This window comes from Corythoichthys intestinalis, chromosome 9 (genome assembly GCF_030265065.1).
Source record: "Corythoichthys intestinalis isolate RoL2023-P3 chromosome 9, ASM3026506v1, whole genome shotgun sequence".
NCBI lineage: Eukaryota > Metazoa > Chordata > Actinopteri > Syngnathiformes > Syngnathidae > Corythoichthys > Corythoichthys intestinalis.
Genome location: NC_080403.1, coordinates 47384557 through 47404175, shown reverse-complemented (window position 1 = coordinate 47404175; position 19619 = coordinate 47384557). Strand labels below are relative to the sequence as shown.

At 39.2% G+C, this 19619-nt stretch overlaps 1 protein-coding gene and 1 long non-coding RNA gene across 3 annotated transcripts in view; one reads left to right on the top strand and one right to left on the bottom strand.

Moving 5' to 3' along the window:
- Positions 1-19619, bottom strand: part of LOC130921638 (uncharacterized) — a 117209-nt gene that overhangs the window by 35828 nt on the left and 61762 nt on the right. The window contains exons 2-5 of the mRNA XM_057845754.1: positions 16693-16890; positions 13082-14567; positions 6051-6245; positions 5793-5913 (exon numbers count right to left, since the gene is read on the bottom strand). Of these exons, the coding sequence (XP_057701737.1) occupies positions 5793-5913; positions 6051-6245; positions 13082-14567; positions 16693-16890 (2000 nt within the window). The remainder of the gene's footprint in view (positions 1-5792; positions 5914-6050; positions 6246-13081; positions 14568-16692; positions 16891-19619) is intronic.
- Positions 12981-18706, top strand: LOC130921639 (uncharacterized). 2 transcript variants are annotated; one of them, XR_009064383.1, is made up of 4 exons: positions 12981-13776; positions 14319-14593; positions 16723-16835; positions 18050-18706. It is a non-coding gene; the product is annotated as an uncharacterized LOC130921639 (long non-coding RNA). The 2 variants fall into 2 exon arrangements; XR_009064382.1 differs by having other exon boundaries at positions 12981-14593.

Below are 19619 nucleotides of genomic sequence, written 5' to 3'. Positions count from 1 at the left end.
GTCCAAACAGTTGGACCAGCATGTGAGGTATTGGATCGGCGACCAAGTCGCATTCAGATACTTTGGGTCGCAGTTTATGGGTCACGCAAAGGCAATGGACCAGCTTAACATTTCAAAGTAAGTTGCCAATTTCTCCCATTAAAATGTGTTAGATGCAATAATGTATTTCTGCACGGTTTGCCTTTCGAATGAATGTGAATTTCGCAGTTTTAACTCAAGAGTTAGCCATTTTCAATGGGGTATTGGCAGGTGCACTAGCCTTAGCATGGATAAACCGGAGTCGTAGATTCACCATTCACTCTCAGATACACAACACGGTTGACACTGTCTATTATTGGAACGAGTGCGGGGAAACGTTGATCTGAATAACATGGCATGGTGAAAGGCAAATTATAATGTAGGTGATAGTAAAACACCTCCTGGTATATTTAAATGGTTTTCTTGATTAAATAAGAGTATGGATTTTCTCTATCTAATTAAAAGAAATATCTTCAATAGTTAACAAAGGATTAACATGTGTTTTGTATACTTCTTGTAATGTGATTAGGAAAAAAACGATTACCAAGGGAAATTGACATGTGTAGCTTTTTTATTTTATGGTAATTAATGGTAAACTACTGCCATTTAGTGGCTGTTTTTTAAACTTTCACTGCCAATTGCAAGCGCTTTACAGTTAAGGTGGCCAACTTGACAATCACCTACCTAGCACCTTGACTAGGTCCTCTTAAAAGGGAAACCTGTTGTATTGCAAATGTAATTTCTGAAGTTGCTTTATAATAAGAGTGTAAAATCCATTTTATCCTGGGAAAAAATTCTGAAAGACCTTATATTTAAATGTGTTTTAATTGTATCTTCATTAAATGTGCATTCTTTTGTCAAACACACTTAGTAATTGAGGTTAAATTTGATGTTCAGTGCTTTATTTTTTTAATAAGATTCAATATTATCTAAATAATGGGTAATACGATTCAATATTATCTAAATAATGGGTGCGAGAAAAGTATTAATTTTCAGTTGAAATGCCATTAAAAAAGGTCTTAAAAGTCTTGAATTTAGATTTATCAATCCTGGGGGGACCCTGGATCTCTGTACCGCTTCACCCTCGCTCTGTCCCATGCGAACAGATTTGGCTGCCTTTGTCACCTCAGAGTTTGACTTTTGTTTTCCAGGGTGTGTTGAAAATCAATCGCTGCACGTCGCTGGCGTGGTGAGCAAACTGTCCATTGTTTTAGCATGTTGCTTCGTTGCCACTATTAGTTTCGTTTTGGGCTGTGAAGAAAACTCTACGGAGCGTGCGTTACAGTGGTTTTGTTAGCTCTGGCGTTGTTATGACACGCCTGTGATGATTGGGTAATGACGGCGACTAGTAGCGGTTCTGCCAAAATGCATGGGAAGTTGAGGCAACCACGACTGTGAGTGGTGGTTGTCCATATTATATCATGCGTGTGGTCTCAATCTAAGTGCGCTGTGTGGTGAATGACACAAGCGCAGCATGTGAAGTAAATGCTAAATTATTATCATATTAAGCAATGCATTGAACTAGGCATTAGAAGGCGATTCTTGTGCTTGCGATAGCCAAATTCTATTTCTACTATCGGTTCATTTAATATTTAATGGCTAATTACTGTCGAATGGTAACGTTACTATCGATACAGCTGTATCTCTCACCTGTAAAACCGGATTTCCGGTGGTAGCGGTTTATCGTTCTCAAGCTCAAGTTTAGTATTCATATACCACTGGTGGAATCAGAATATTAGTGTACACCAACTGTGCATTTTCATACACATATATAATTTAAACATAATAATAGGATATGACTACGGTACAAACACTTAATAGTACTGTATATTACAAGGGCATAGGTTTGGTCTCAACATTGTTATACTTGTATAGCGCTTTTCCACCTTTCAAGGTGCTCAAGAACATAACCTGCATGTACACTTTTTGCCGGGGATGGGACATCAAAAAGACCAAACGGATTGGAAGAACAGGGGTCAGGGCTACATTTCACAAGAATATGAACCTAATTAATTGATAGGCTAAATGATCAATGCAAAAATAAATCTGTATTGACCTATACTAACTTTCATATCCATTGGTTGAGGTGATACACTGTTCGATTTTAAAAACTACTAAAACATTTTGAAAACTTCCACAATAAATGTTTGGATTTAATTTCATTTAAATTGTAATATTTGCACATGACATATTAACATACACAATTAAATACCAGAGGTGGATAGAGTAGCCAAAAATCTTACTCAAGTAAGAGTAGCGTTACTTCAAAATAATGTTACTCAAGTAAAAGTAGTTGTCTAAAAATGTACTCAAGTACAAGTAAAACAAGTATTTGGTGAAAAGAATACTCAAGTAATGAGTAAGATTGTAAGTAACTGCTTATGTTTTTGTTGGATTTTTTTTAAACAATGGTGTTTTTCTCTGCGTACAAAGTTATCTATATGGACTGTTGTTATAATGATACTGTACAATAACCCATTACACCAAAGAAATACAGAAAAAAAAAATCATTGACATCCGATAAGGGGGGGGGGATGACATTACTGAATGAAGCATTATTCCTCCAAAGAACATGACTGCCCTCTGGTGGAGAAAACAGTTCCGAATTACAATAGTGAAGAGTTCCTTAATACCGTATAGACCCTACCCACCGACGTCACAAAATCACATGCTCACTGTATGGTTCCGCCCACTTGTCCGTCATTTTGTGTCTGTATTATCAATGGTCTCAATTGATCGAGCAATTTATAATGCATTTCATGGAAGACCCGGTGCTTTCGGATGCCGTAAACTCACTTGATGCGTTGCATAAAAGGCGTTATGTGGAAAAGCTTCAGTTTATTCATTCGCCAGATCCATATTTGATGCCTAAATCGATGTTTTTCGACCCGCTGTCTCCGCCGTATTTGCCTGACATCTGCTAGCTACCCTGAACTGTATAACTATCTTGTCCACACAAAATCAGCCTATTCTCACGAAAGTTTGAAAAACTTTAAGAGCTTGGAGGCTCATAAATACTTCGTTGCTGGTTGGGTGAAACAGGTCCTCGTCCACGAAAATTTGGCAGGAATCTATCTTGTGCTTGGAAAGTTGAGTTACGAAATTTTCAATTCAAAATCTTTTGTTATTGCTAACATCCACTGTCAAGTCTAATGTATTTCATGTCGTTTGTCAATGGAGTTAGGGCTTTTAATGTTTATATGGTTTAGCGATAGCACTCTCACTACATACATACGTGTATGTTGTCGGCGATTAGCCTAGCAATGATCTTAATTGTGGTTGTCAGCCCAAAACCCTCTAAATATATATTAAATGCATCTTACCAGATATAAAATGACTACTACATAATCTGTGGTAATCGTTTGGAGCCCAGTTTTCTCGTCGAATTGCAGCAGCCCATCTCGCTCTCTTCTCTCCGGGTCTCTCGGAATCCGGTAGAACTTCTCCGTCTATCTTCTCTGTTATTGCAACCGACCGCCACACACGCCTTCACCATTTTGATTATTAATGTTAACGAGCAGAAAAACACGTCGTAAATAGGAGGAATGTACGTAGCCGTAACAGGGAAACATGATGTGTTGACGGACAATTGGGCGGCACCAGTCAGGAGGAAGGAGTTGTGACGTCACGTGGGTAGGGTCTATTGGTCTGAATATAAGACGGCCCTGATTATAGACGACCCCCTCTTTTTCAAGACTGAAGTTTGAAAAAAGAGCTTTTGAACACCAAATTAATTTTTATACAGAAAATAATTACAGTACATCTGAAACAAATGATTATAACAATATAGAGAGAAAAAAGCATGTTATTTTGCCTCATTCAAATCTCAATATCTGAACATTTAAATATGTAAACTAAAGTGCAATCACATTCGTAAATGAATGGCTTCTGGTTTTTGAAATGTAAATAAACCAATCTATTGTGATAAAACAACAAAATTGCAATAACTGCATTAACCATCAAAGTGAAGTCTAACTGTAGTCTTGAAACAAATCTGAATAAGGAAAAACATTGCAATAAGATAATGCAAACTGGTTAAACTTGAGAGTAGCTGAGATCTGTCATGACAGAACATCGCTTCAATGATATCTGGCGCAATCTAGTGTCGTGAATGGGTATAACGTCTAGACCGCGAATATAAGACGACCCACTCTTTTTCAGTCTAATTTCAATACAAAAAACACCGTCTTATATTCGGGCCAATACGGTAGTTACTATTTTGAAATTCAAAGGATCATAAATCCATTTTTCCGTGGTCAGTTGGTGCCAAATAAAAACTGGAAGAGAGGTTAAAATCCACGCTTTCGAATCATGTTGAGGGCAGCGCTCTATATCAAATGCTTCATTTTTTTTACGGCGCTTTAAAGACGCCACATGATTGAACAGGCTAGCTTGAAGATAGAACAGCAAACTTGCGTCTGATTGGTATAATGGAGTCATGTGATTATTGTTGCAACGTCTCATTGGTGTAACCAGTAGACCTTTTTGCTACTACTACAGCTGCTACAGCTACTTGGCATCACCAACACAAAAATTAATAAATCTAACATGTAGAATAAAGAGGGAAAATGTAACGACTCTTGTGTAACCCAAAGTAGCGGACTAACAGTAGCGTTTTTTTCTTCACAAATATACTCAAGTAAAAGTAAAGAGTGTGGCTTAGTAAAACTACTCTTGGAAGTACATTTTTCTCAAAAAGTTACTCAACTAAATGTAGCAGAGCACATGTAAGGCGTTACTACCCACCTCTGCAAACTTCTCTAATCTCTTAACTATCCATGAATGCCAAAAAAAAAAAAAATTGTCTCAAGACCACTCAATGTTGTCTGTCCAAATTAAAAAAAAAAAAATTATGTATAACTAAAAAAAAACTATTGTGAATAACAAAAATAAATAAAAATAGAGCCTTCCCTCAGGTAAAACACGACTGCTTTTGTCCACAAGCGCTGCCAAACTCGACAAAAAAAAAAATCAAAGCTCCTTTAGGCTGCTTTAGGACCACATAAATAAAATAAAAATGAAAACTGGGGAGAAGAGGATGAACCCCAGTTCACAACATTTCTCACAGATTGATTAACGTTAGCAGTAGAAAACATGTTGAGGAGGACAACTCCTTTAGAAGCGTCCTACTCAAGTTTTGCAAGTTAGCAAATTCACACAGTTTAATATTATGCTACGCCAGTGTTGTGTTCCCCATCTCCACAACATTAATGTCTTTTTACATTCCTTACAACTGTTGCTGTGCTGGCCAAAACAAACTGCAGCGGTGGAGACGGCGACATGTATTTCTATTGGGGCTGTTCATGTGGGTGGGGGTGGCGGGGTGGTGAAGTCATCAGCCAATGAAACATTGCTGCATTTGAGGAGGAAAAAAATGGACCGACACATTCAGCAAGTGAAAAGGGGTCAATTTAAGTCTGAAAAAATGAAAATAATTCACTTATTAATGGTAGGGTCAATTCTATCCTTTCATCATATGGGAAAACAATCTTAATTACCTATATAACTTAAGTCATTATTATAAAGCAAATAAAGTTGCTTAAAAGTGGGTGGGGACAATTTGAGCATCCTGAAAAGTTGGTAGTGTAATGTCCCTACCGTCCCTATATGCAAACCTATGCCCTTGGTATATTACGATACGTATAATATCACCAGTTAAATTTCTAGGAGCTGAAATATTGTTTTAACTAATCAATGGAAGTAATGGTCTAAAAAGACCATTTCAATAAATTGAAACTTTTTTTAAGTTCACCCAATAATACTTCATACTTTACTTGGGTATGGAGTGGAGATAAAGCAATAACTCGCAGAGATTCTGTGCTGATAGACAAGGTGAATTCCACTCCTTGTCACAATGAACCTCCACTACTGCCCGACCAGTCTTGTCTCGGCTGCCTGAAGGTGAACAAATAGAAAAATGATTATTGTAAAGGAAATTCCCAACATAAACTCCGGTTAATTCATAAATATTGTGCGCTATTGGTAATGAGAAGCAGTTCCTCTCTTATTAGCCGCACATTAAGGCAAAGTACCTGGTAAACAAATGATAGCCAGTTTTAGCAAATCGGCTATGTTTTTGTCCATCAGACGTTGAAGAGATTGAGGAGGTGGCATACAGCTGGCAGATTGGAGTTGAGAGGAGGATTTTTCTTCTGTTTTTGAGATCTGGAGTCTGAGATGCAGTCCATCTGACGTGGAGGGACTATCACCTCCGCTTGGCTGGAGGTCTGTTAGTGCGCACAAGCATGTATTTTTAAGCGACCCCGGCAGTAGTACTTGACCCACAGTTTTACAACCAATCATCAATCCATCCATGTATTTTCTGTTATGTGTCAGAGGCCTAAAACTGCTAACTGCCATGCTCTAGAAGGGTTGACAATCAATCACAGAGCAAGTGTGAATGGGGCATTTTTTTACTGCTCCACATACTCCAACTTCTACGAAGTCCATCCATCCATTTTATATAGACTTTGTCCTTAATGCAGTTGTGGATGTGCCGGACCCAACCCCAGCTGAGGTTGAAATTATAAATACTTGTACAAATAAGCAACCATTCACACTCACATGCATGCCAGTGATCAGTTTAGGCAGTGGCCGGCAATTAGCGGCCTGTGGACACTATCAATTATATCACAAAAAAGGGCTGAGTGACCTATAAACATGTATATATTTGTAAGAAAAATGACAATTGACGTTTGAATGGATAAGCCAAATTACCGTAGTTGTTCAATTTGGCTCGAAAGGTGTTTATTATTGAATATAAAAATGGTGCCACCTCATCTGAAGTCACAGCAATAACAATAATAACATATTGTTGCAAAACAGAAATTAAATGACATAATAGTATCATTGAGGGGGGATAATATCGTTTGACCGCTTGTGTAGCATCTTCTATTAGTGAATGATTTTGGAATGTGAGAGGAAATCGGGGGTATCCACAGAATATCGACAAAACCAGGGGAAAACATAATACAGAATAGTAAAACGATACAGGAAGGCAACGAGCAGTTCAAAATATAATATTACATTTTCTCACTTGGCGAAAAGGAAATTATTCCATATGAATCCCACTAACAGCTTTTGCAGCTTAATAATTAGGCACTTGGAAAAAAAAGTCATCTTTTTCACTATTTTTTTTTTTTTTGCTTGAATCTTACAAGGCTCACTGATACAATGATGTCACTTTTCATTTCCTTCAAAAATTCCAAACAAAAAAAAGTTATAGGAGGAAAGGTGCACAAATAGTTGGCCCAGTGACACAATGATAAACCCCATTACTTGTTGTGATCTAAATATGAATGAATTACAGTCGACTCTGAATGTTTAAAGCAGTGGTCTCAAACCGGTCCTCAAAGGGCCGCAGGGGGTACTGGATTTCATTCCAACCAAACGAGACAAATACCTTTTCACCAATCTGGTTTCTTACAAGTGTAATCAGTTGATTGCAATCAGGTGCTGCTTATGTTAGTAGAAACCTCATTGGTTGAACTGTTTGTGCTGGATCTGTTGGAACAAAAACCAGGACCCACTGCGGCCCTTTGTGGAGTCGGTTTGAGACCGCTGGTTTAAAGCTATACAGTGATCCCTCATTTTTACGGTTAATGGGGACCAGAACCCGCCGCGATAAGTGAAAAACCGCAAAGCAGCGGACCAAAAAAAAATTTTTTTTTAATATAATTTATTCAGGTTTTGCATCGGAAAGAGATACATATAAGACGGTTTTTTTTTTGTTTTTTTTTTCCCAAATTATATTTAAAAAAGTGGGGAGAACAAGTATTTGATACACTGCTAATGGGTTTTCCCATTGGCAGTGTATCAAATACTTGTTCTCCCCACTGTACATATATATATACCGTATTTTTCGGACTGCAAGTCGCTCCTGAGTATAAGTCGATCCAGCCATAAAATGCCCAACGAAGAGAAAAAAAACATATACAAGTCACACCGGAGTATAAGTCGAATTTTTGGGGGAAACTTACTTAATAAAATCCAACACATAGAACAGACATGTCATCTTGAAAGGCAATTTAATATAAAAATACAATAGAGAACAAAATGCTGAATAAATGTACAGTGTACAGTGCATGAACAACGAAATGTGAATATACTATCCTACGCTACGGCTCGGTCCTGGCTATACAGGGAACTCCCAAAAGACAATGCTGGACGTCCGTATAATTTGCTGAATCAATTTGGTCCTCGATAGAAAACAGGTTCGCATCAACGTAAATAAATGATAATTAGGTACTATTAGTAATAAGTAACAGGTTAACATGCGTTCGCTATCATTAGCATATCGTTCAAACAACCACACAACTGGCTCTAAGTGTCCGATCGCGGGTGGAAAACACACAACAACAACAGAAAAGATGATACACGCAGGTGTTGCCTCTGTAGAGATGATTTAAAAGCATAAACAATGAAAGTAGGTTCGCAGCCGTCTATTCTCTCTCGTTAACTCGCCCACTCACTCACTCAGAGCTACGTAGCTGTCCGTCTTCTTCTGGCGTGTGAGCACTCTTCTTCACGTAAACAAGTGCGAGTGCGCCCTCATGTGGGCGTGAAAGCGCCCACAAACTAAATGCATCCATTTCAAGATAAAAAAGTCAATAATACAATTGAACATACACTGCCAAAGGCAGAACGCGAACGTGGCCTTAGCTATAAAGAGATATTCAGATAACTATAGCATAAGAACATGCTAACAACTTTACAAAACCATCAGTGTCACTGCAAAACACCAAAATAACATGTGAAATTATGTGTGGAATTATTAACACATTATGATATAAGTCGCTCCTGAGTATAAGTCGCATCCCCAGCCAAAATATGAAAAAAAAACGCGACTTATAGTCCGAAAAATACGGTATATATATATATATATAATTTTTTTTTTTTTTAAATAAATGTTTTTTAAGCACTTCAAGTGTTATAATTATGATTGGTTTTAAACATATTACTGTCCCACTGAATTATTTTTATACAAAAATAAAGTAGTAGAAAAATGCTTGGCTTTATTAAATGCTTTATTGAGAGGGTCGACTCAAATCCGCTTGGAGCTGCTCACTTAATTCTTGAGTTGTCACAGCAACTGTTTAACATGTTAAATGATGATTGACGCATGCGGTGTTTTTGAAGTTTGTGACTCTGGAAAGATCAAACACATTAATCTGTCAATCATCGTAAACTTAAATAAATAACTCCAGTGCTCGTGCATTGCTTGCCAGATGAACAAACCGCAGGGAGAGGAAGGGAGGGTTAGAGCAAGAGAGACTACGGGATCAGCTCGGGATATCTCATCTGTGTTTGTTTTTTTTAATTGAAAAAAAATCCGCGATGGTCTGAGTGCGCAAAGTTTGGAGCGCGAAGTAGCAAGGGATCATTGTATATTACTCAATTTATTTTTTAAATCAAATTTTCAGGACAAAATCTTTATGAAATGTACGTCATGTACTTGACATTTTACCGGAAAACTTGACCTTTGACTTAGGCACAACCCTCGACCTTTTACCAATCAAAGTAAAGATTCATTAATTGGTGTCAAGTCATCTTCTTTGACATTCATATTGTATTCCTGAAAAATAATGTCATATTACTTAACCTTGTACCTTACAATGACTGACTTTCGACCAATAAAATGATCTACTTTTACAAAATACACACGTAATAACACATTCTGCTTCTGACAACATTAAGGAACATGCCGATTTCCTGCTTTAAAATACCCATATTTTAAGTTAAAAACAAATTTAAATCACATTCAAATATGAAAAAAAATATGTTAGGTGCCATTTAAGTGCAATTTCGTACCATTTAGATTATAGCGGTTAGTAGAATAGAATAGATTTCAAAACCATGACTACAGGCATATGCCTGTTTGCCTGTTTGTTGTTTCATATACAAGTAATATAAACAAACATCACCCTAAAAGGTAAAAATCACATCTATACATAATTTTACATCATCCGTTATCAATTTAAAAAGCCCCCATTATTCAAATCATTACCTAATAAGTGATCTTAAATAACTCCTTGTTCTTGAAATTAGCATCGGCGTATCCACCATGTAGTCAGATTCAAAACAAGACCCTGACCTTGACTTTGGAGTAAACGATAAAGTTTCTGTGACGATAGCTTTAAAGCTTGCCACAAGAGGGCATGCGGTGCTGGAATCACAAAAAGGTGACAAATCCGGGGACACCATTTTGTAGCTAAATGAGAGGGTTTCCGCAAGTGCCTATAAAAATCCAGGTAATCCCCGGGTTATAAACGAGTTCCGTTCCTACAATGGCGACGTAACCTGCATTTCCGTGTAAATCGGAATTAACCCTTTAAGTACCCCTAAATACCCCTGAATCTCAAAATAACTATCCAAAAACATGTATTATAAGTCATTTTACTGTCCTCGACAAGACATTGGCGCATACTCCTAGCTAGACAGCGAGCTAAACTGTAATATTTCCTCTCTGTCTCACCCGGCTGCACGACTTCTTTGAGGGAGCAAATGCGTTCTTGCTCGTGTGCCGAAGTACTACCTGATCTACGCTTCCTGCCCCACAATAAAAGCATGCATCATCAAACAAAAGTTACAACAAAGTTGAAGGTAAAACATTATAATCAAATACACATTTCGCCAAATGGCAGAACAGTCATATTTAGAGCTGAAACGAATACTCGAGCAACTTGAGTAACTCAAGTTTAAAAACTGATCCAAGTAATTTTATTCACCTCGAGTAATCGTTTATTTTGACAGCTCTAAGCATCACGGTTTGCTCGGACTACTTTTAATGCGGGAAAGCGCGCTGATGTCATGTGCCTAGAGGAAGAAGCAAAAAAAATTTTTTTTTAATTACCGCAGCCGACAGCCGCTACAAACGACGCCAACGTTGCTAAATACTACCCCGCACGATGCTACGTTGATAGCAGGTAGCGTCTGATGAGTCTCATAAAGATCACACGTATGTCGAACTAGATGTGAAATGACAGACTCGGCCGTGTCTGGGCAGCGTTAGTAAACAGCCGTCATCTTAAAGCAGTAGAGCGCTAAGCGCTAGTAAAGAGCGCTAAGCACTAATAAATAAGATTAATGTTACCTTCACTAGCTCACATAACGTTAGCCCTGCGGAGGGCTAGGTTTCTATTAAATATGACCACTGTCGATGCGTGGCTAACGTGTCTTGCATAGAGGCTTTAACATAACATAGCGTTGTGGAGTGATGAGGGTGTAAAATAAAAACTCAATAATGCTAACCATCAATTTTAGCTCAGTAGTCATTGCTGGATAAAACACCAAGTAGCACTGGTCCCTAATGTGCTCCAATACAGCCTGTATCATACATTTATTTTGAACACTGCAAAAACTCAAAATCCTATCAGGACTTACAGTTTAGACTAACTTAAAACTTAACTAGAACTTAAAAATGGCTTGACACAAATACAAATTCAATTGAGACATGTGGGAAAAAATCCTTACTGTTAAGTGATGTCTGTTATCAAGCGTAACGGCATTTTTAGGTTATATATATACATATATATATATATATATATATATATATATATATATATATATATATATATATATATATATACTTTTTTTTTTATAAGATCTAAAGGTTATTTGAGTGAAAGCTGTGAATTTGTCTTTTTTTTTTTTTATTCTAGTTACATCTGAGATGCAATTGTTGGCTGTTTTCAACAATATACATCGAAAATAAAGACATTGATTGACTGAAAATGGTTCAAGATTAGATGAAATGTCTTGTTTTCTCATGTATATTTATAATTGCTCTTCACCTAAAAATATATTTGTTTTATCCGATTACTCGATTAATCGATAGAATTTTCAGTTGATTACTCGATTACTAAAATATTCGATAGCTGCAGCCCTAGTCATATTATTAAAATAAAGTAAAAAAGTAAAATCCTGTGAAGTACGATAACGCGACTAAAAAAATAAAACGACTAGAGACAAAATGGCAGACAAGACTCCAGCGTCGTAAAGTCTAAATCACGTAAGTCGGGTACGTCGTAACCCAGGGACTACCTGTATTCTCATCAAACAGTAAGTGACGACCCTTGGTAGCAACAACTCCAGACACTATCGTTTCCATGACCTTGATGACTGAAAATATGCTCAGACAACTTCACAGCTGTGTTTAAAGCTTCCCAAATGTTCACAGGCTCGCTGTAACTAAACACTGCAGCGCCCCGGCAACTAAGCTAGTCTTTGATTTTGAAAAATCTTAGTTGGTCTCTACTCTTAGCCTTCTCTGTGCTTTCGGCCTTTGCTGCGTTAATAGCCCGTGACATGCATATCTCCGCTCAAGATCTAGGCATGCATCCTCTTGAGGAGCAAGGGATCATATATGGCAGTGGGGGCACACCACAGGACACGGAATGTTTTTGCACTGATATCTATTTACAAAGTAAATTACAGAGCATCAATAAATACGAATTCATTCATCATCTGTGCAGCTTATCCTCAAGAAGGTCAAAAGGGTGATGGAGCCTATCCCAGCTAGCCATGGCCAATAAGTGGGGTACACAGTGAAATGGTTTCCCGCGAATGGCAGGGCACGCATAGACAGACAACTGCTCACGCACCCACTCATAATTAAAGACAATCTAGAGTGTTCAATCAGCCTACCATGCATGTTTTTGGAAGACCTGACGAAAATCCATGCAGGCATGGGACAAGATGCAAAGGAAAACTCCAAACAGGAAGGCTGGAGCAAAGGATTGAACCCTTGATCTCAGTCTGGGAGGCGGATGGGCTAACCACTCAATCACTGTGCCGCTACATCAACATTTCTTCATTTAAATGGGGCGTAGATGACTATTTCCTGTAATCGTTGTGATGTAAATGTAGCCGTATTATCAAAAAAATGAAAGAGCTAGTCAGTTATTAAACTGTCATTACAAAGAGCCTTTATGATGTGTGACTTAAATGAAGCGTGAATGTAATGGTACTTTCTGCAAATGTTCTAGAACCTTCCCGTGTTTAGAAATATAGCCTGTAAAACCATTAATGTCACCATTTAAAAATGGAATTGTAGACTTCTTACCTTTTTTGAGGAATTTCATTTTTTCCAGCTTTGGAGTCCCTTGTCCTAGCAGTTGAGTTTTCTTGCACTGCATCATGCTGCTAACTGTCTCAGGGCAAATATCACTGTGGCTTCTGTTATTTTGTTTGTAGAAAAGCGGACTTCCTTTAGGAGTGTCCGATACAGTTGACAGAGACCGAGACATGGATTTTTGTTTGCCGGATGATTTCATGACATACATTTTTTCACACGCATCTGAGGGTAATCCAGATCTCTGCGTCTGCTCAGGCTGAGAAAGAAGTTTGTTTGGAACTTTGTGACTGTAACTTAAGACAGGGGATGATTTCATAATTACGGGTGATTCCTTCAAAATGTCCTCTGATTTGGTGCTCGTAGGGACGTTTTTGTGACAGGAGCCAAAGGTTTGCGTTCTGGGTTCACAGCAATCTCTGTTTTGGCAGAAATCATGGCCGAACATTGGTGTATTACAGTGGTTACAAAACCGTCCGAGTTCATTGTTTTGGTCCAAATCTTCACAAAGTCCGACCTCCTCCAGTGCTGTAAGGAGGTCAATGCTACCTTTTTCAAAAGGGACAGGGTTTCTCAGTGCCGCCAGGTAGGATTCCCTGTACCTGAATTTGTTATCTTGTTCTAAAAGGTCCTCCTCCAGCTTTCCCTGGCTGCATGGCATACAAGGCTCCTCTGCATACTGAAAGGTGCGTCCGCAGAAAACGGTGCTCACCATGGTTGTACATTGAGGTGGTCTGGCAGGTTCAATGTAGGCAGAATTTGCTGGATTTAATTGGCCTCCATGTTTCAACACATTCCCTTTTGGAACATCCACCAAATCGACATAATCACCTTCAATTTCTGGATAGTTGCGGCTATCCCATGTGTTCGGGGACACCCAACCGACAGGTTTGACAAGAGATTTAGAATAGGATCTGGGGAGTCTTTTATAATGTTCTAATTTAACAAGTTTGGAAGAACAATCCACAGGTCTTAGAGATGCAGACACTTTATCTTTTAACGGAAGAACCCGTGCCTCCAATGGCAGAGTGGATGCGCCGTAAGTGCATGGAGATGATGTAGGCTTTGGCACAGGAGGAACTTGTCGATGAGTGGTTATAACCTTAGGCTTATCCAAAAACTCTGGGATGGCCACCTCTGCCCATGGCAATTTTATTACTCCTTGATCAGTACTGAGTAAGCAGCGTGATAGAGGAGTCCCTTGACGCCCGTCATTGATGTCTTTCAGCCAGTCCTCTGTGAAAATGCATGGGTACGAAGTCTCAGGGATCGGGATTTCCTCCACTTCCCGACATCCGGCTTCCAGGAGGCTTTTGACGACAACACGAGCTGCCTGGTCACCAAAAGGCTCTACTTGGAGATAGAAATCTCCAGGACGCAGCAGCAAAGGGTTCACAGGTGCTAACTGGATGACTGTTTTGTCATGGAGGCAGAGAGGCCAACCCTCACAGCGGAAAACCACATCCGAGTATCCAGCCTGAAAATGAAAAAGCAGAGTTTGAGGTATCTTTGCTTTTTATGCTTATTTGAAACTAATGGCATTGTTAGGTTTTGTGTTGGTTTTCTACGGTGGCCGAGAGGTGTCAGGCGAAATGCAAAGTCCAAACACTTTGCAAACAGAAAAAGCACAAACCCCAATTGCAAACGCTTTGCAAAAGATAAAAAGCACGAATGCAAACTGCCACAACACGATCCCCAATTCCTAAAGCGCGATCGCAAATTGGCAAAAGCACGAACCCCAATTGCCCCAACGCGGCAGCAAATGGCTCGCAGCACGAATGCAAATTGCCACAACACAATCCCCATTCCCTAAAGCGCAATTGCAAATTGGCAAAAGCACGAACGCCAATTGCCACAACACGACAGCAAATGGTTCGCAGCACGACCACAAAAGGCTCGCAAGACAATTGCAAAGACGATCACCCAGAAATTTAAAAAATATATAAATAATAAAAAAGACGACACTTTGTATATTGCTATATGTGCTTTGTGACCATCTCTACGGGCCTCCGTAAAGTTGCCCCCCCCCCCCCATCAGACGCAAATTTATATAAAAATGATGTTAATCATTTGTGCTGCAACGGTTTTGTAGATACAGTATTATGCTTTTATTGAGATATTGGGACGTCACTCGTAGCTTTTTCTTAGCTTCGCTCCCGCAGCTAATGGAGCGTACAAACTCTCTCAATAACAGAGGGGTGTCCTGACGAGGCTAGCACGAACGTAGCATAAACAAATTCGGGTCCATTTTGCAGTAAATTGGGGGCTTAGAGGGATGTCATCACTCGAAATTAATATCTAAAGCCCCCTAATTTACTGCAAAATGGACCCGAATTTGTTTGCGCTCCATTCTTGCTAGCCTTGTTGGGACACCCCTCTGTTATTGAGAGAGTTGGTATGCTCCATTAGCTGCAGGAGCTAAGCTAAGAAAAAGCTACGAGTGACGTCCACACTCGTAATTAATATCTCAATAAAAGCATGATACTGTATCTACAAAACCGTTGCAGCACAAACGATTAACATTATTTTTATATAAATTTGCGTCTGATGGGGGGAAGCTTTACAGAGGCCCGTAGAGATGGTCACAAAGCACATATAGCAATATACAAAGTGTCGTCTTTTTTCTTCTTCTTCTTCTTCTTATTTTTTAACTTCTGGGTCACCGTCTTTGCAATTGTCTTGCGAGCCTTTTGCGGTCGTGCTGCGAACCATTTGCTGTCGTGTTGTGGCAATCGGCGTTCGTGCTTTTGCCAATTTACAATTGCGCTTTAGGAATTGGGGATTGTGTTGTGGCAATTTGCATTCGTGCTGCGAGCCATTTGCTGCCGTGTTGTTGCAATTGGGGTTCGTGCTTTTGCCAATTTGCGATCGCGCTTTAGGAATTGGGGATTGTGTGTGTCAGTTTGCATTCGTGCTTTTTATCTTTTGCAAAGTGTTTGCAATTGGGGTTCGTGCTTTTTCTATTTGCAAAGTGTTTGGACTTTGTATTTTGCCTGACACCTCTCGGCCACCGTAGTTTTCTCCTAGTGTGACTTGTCCCTGTGATTGCCCATTAATTTCACCTGTTGTACCTGCTCCTAGTGTATCCTCCAACCTGCATCCTCCTGTGCTACCCAGCTGTTCCTCGTTGTCTCATTACCCCTTGTCTGCGTGTGTGGAAATAAGCACCCAGTTTCTTTTCACTCCTTGTTGCGTCATTGTCATTGTCAATGTCAGAGTCTATGTCAATGTCAATTTCCACGTTCATGTCAGCGTTTTTTCCCCAGTTCCTCGTGTTCCTTGTCCTGCTTTGGAAGTAAGTTGATCTGTTAGCCTGACTTGCGTTTGTTAAGACTTTTTGGATTCCCCGGTCATTTTGTTGGTACTTTGTTTTTTGTTGGCATTAATTAAAACACTTTTGCACCGCCTTTTTTTGCCTCGCTTCACTTTTCCTGCGTTTGGGTTTACACCACCAGTCTGCCCGCGTTATCCGTGACAGGCATCTTCTTCTCATTTAACTTATTCAAATCCAGAGATGTGATTTTACGTCTTGTATAAATTGTTGGCATTGAGAAAGTACATTTTTCTAGTTTGGATGGCTACACGGCATAGGTATTACTTACACATGCAGCCTGTTGTACACTTTCCAACAGGTGTTTGGAAGGGATGAGGAAATCGAGTAGGCATTGCAAGGCATCGCCATGGTAACGTTCCTCAATGGTGCGGAAGAGCTGGCTGATGACGATGGGCGCTGTGACGTCGAAAGGTGGGTAGAGGGCTGATAGAGCACTCTGTATAGATGAGTCCAGAGATTCTGGGTTCTGCACAACAACAGACAATTCAGATCAACAACAGTCTGCATTTAACTCATTCAGTACCTCAGGCAACAAGTCATCCCGTTTCAAGTGTCACAGAATATTGTGCTCTATGGCTACATGAACACTGAATTTTTAAAGAGAGAGATAAGATTTCCATTTTTAATCATTAAAAGTAGTCTGTTTCTTATGGAGTGCTATTTGTAAAGCAGCACATGCTGAAAATTACGACAACATTTTGTCATATTTAGCGCCACACAGTGTATAAAATAGTGTGAAATTTTTAGAGTTGCTTTTTTTTGCACATTTATTACATTTTTTAGCAACTTAAATATTTATTTAACTATTTAATTTAAATCTTAAATTTATACCCTATATGCTAAATGATAAATCTGGAAACGGTTGGAACTAAATATTTAGCTTAATATGCAAATTCACATGATTGGAGACAGGAAGTAACAAAATAAAAGCTGGTGGAGCAGCTCAGACTGTCTGTTTACGTTGCTTGAAAATGAATAAAACCTACTCAACAGTGGCAGTCGGCTCTTGGACATGAGTCATTGTGATCATAATAATATATGGGTAAAATACACATTCAGGAGAAACTATTTAAAGAGTATTTTGTGTGCTCCAGCTTTTATTGTGTTACTTCCGGTCTCCAGTCATGTGAATTTGATACTGTAGCGACTTAACTGTTCCGCCCAAATGCATGATGGAAAGTTGGGCAACCATGACTGTCAGTGGTGGCTGCAAATGGTATACAGTATGTTCTGCGTTATGTTCAACTAAGCGTGTTAAAAAAAAAAGATCATCCGTCATTCTTCCCCACGTCGTTCCCCACAATACTTATATTTGTTGTTAAAGAGGTGCAAGGCTCTCAATGTGCTAAAACAGCGTAATTGTGAACTTTTTGAGGCAACGCATGAACGGGTCATTCCATGCATGCGTTAATTGCGTCAAATATTTTAACGTGATTAATTAAAATAGTTAATTACTGCCCGTTAACGCGATAAATTTGACATCACTAATCTAAACATATAAAGAAAAACTAATTATAGACTTAAAATGCATCTTAAGTATCTGGACATGTATTAACTATACTTGCTACAGCATATAGGGCATTGGTACAATTAGTTCACAGTGCCTTGCTGTGTTAATCTCCTAGGCCCACAAAGAAGCCAGTTTTCAGACCTTTCTTCATTGAGGCTGACAACCAGACCAGGACCAGGGCTTGACCCAGAGTAAACACACTGCAGCAGCTTCAAAGACCTCACACTGGTTAGCCTGGGGCTGATGCTGGTGAGTCCGGTGTATTCGTGGTGCACTGGGGACTGAGGTCATAGCTGTTTTTCATTAAACAACACTGTAAAGTATTTAAGTCTGCTTATGAATTGTATGGTTTTTAGAGTTTTTTTTTTAAACATTTGATCTGTTTGGGTTTAGTTTCTCTTGTAGATAGTAAATGTGCTAAGTAGAAAAGAATGTTTCCCTCTTTGTGTGCACATCTGTAACAATAGATTATCTAAAGGAGAACAAAATACCAGAGAATGGCTCTTGAGCAGTAATGCATCACAGCTGCTTTACGCTCTACTGTATGTGTGTGAGCCTGATGTCACAGCTATTTAAACAGCACTGCGAAGGTGCTTAAAATATTTCATTTCCTGATGAAGAGATTTCTATTCCTTCAAAGTTTGGTTTGGCACATCTTGTCTTACCAGTGTAAATGACTTTATCATATCAGTAATGATTCAAAGTGCAATCAACTCTCCGCTGTGTTCTCTTTTGATGAATGGTTTCCACTTTTGATGAACGGTTTCCATTAAATTCCCCAGAAAAGCTTTTTTTTTAGTTCATTTCCATTAATTCCTGATATGTAAATGCACTTTCAAACCTTCACACAAAGGTTTTTAAAATTTGACATGTTTCACCGTGAGTGGAACTCTATGGGTTGGTTTGGCCCTAGAGATGCTATAGAGCAAGGGTCGGGAACCTACGTCTCGCGAGCCAGATGTGGCTCTTTTAACGGCTGCTGCTGGCTCGCAGACAAATCTTTATTCATTAATCATTAAAAAAAAAAAAGTTTCGTTAGACTCCTTTGCGCATGTGCGAACCGGCGGCAGTCACCGGCAACTAGAAAGCTGGTTCCCAATAATTTTGGTGGGAAAGTGGAAACATACATGTCGTTGTGTCTGTCTGTCTGTCTGTCTGTCTGTCTGTCTGTCTGTCTGTCTGTCTGTCTGTCTGTCTGTCTGTCTGTCTGTCTATCACATAGGCAATGCAGATGAGACAGAGACACAGTTCAAGTGGGGTTGCAGTATTTTGCTATCGAAAATAGTGGTCGATGTGCGCATGTGTATGAGTTCAGGACATAAACTTCCCTCGTTTTAATCGCGTTGTCAGCTAATTTTAGAAACCCTTTTGAGAGGATGGCTAAAAGAAAAAAGACGAGGAGTATCATACTTCTTAGCAGGAATAGACAGAGGAATTTGCTTTTGTGGAGAGAGCAGGTTCTGCAGTGTGTCTAATATGCAATGATAAAATTGCATCTATGAAAAGGTCAAATATAAAGCGGCACTTCGACACCTGCCATACTACATTTGAATCGAAATATCCAGCGGGGGGCAGCAGGAAGAAAGCATGTCAAGAGCTACTATCAAGAGTGCAGCCTAGTCAGCAGCAACTCCGTGATTGGACCCAACAAGGTCACTGCAATTTGGTTAGCTTTGCTGACGCTT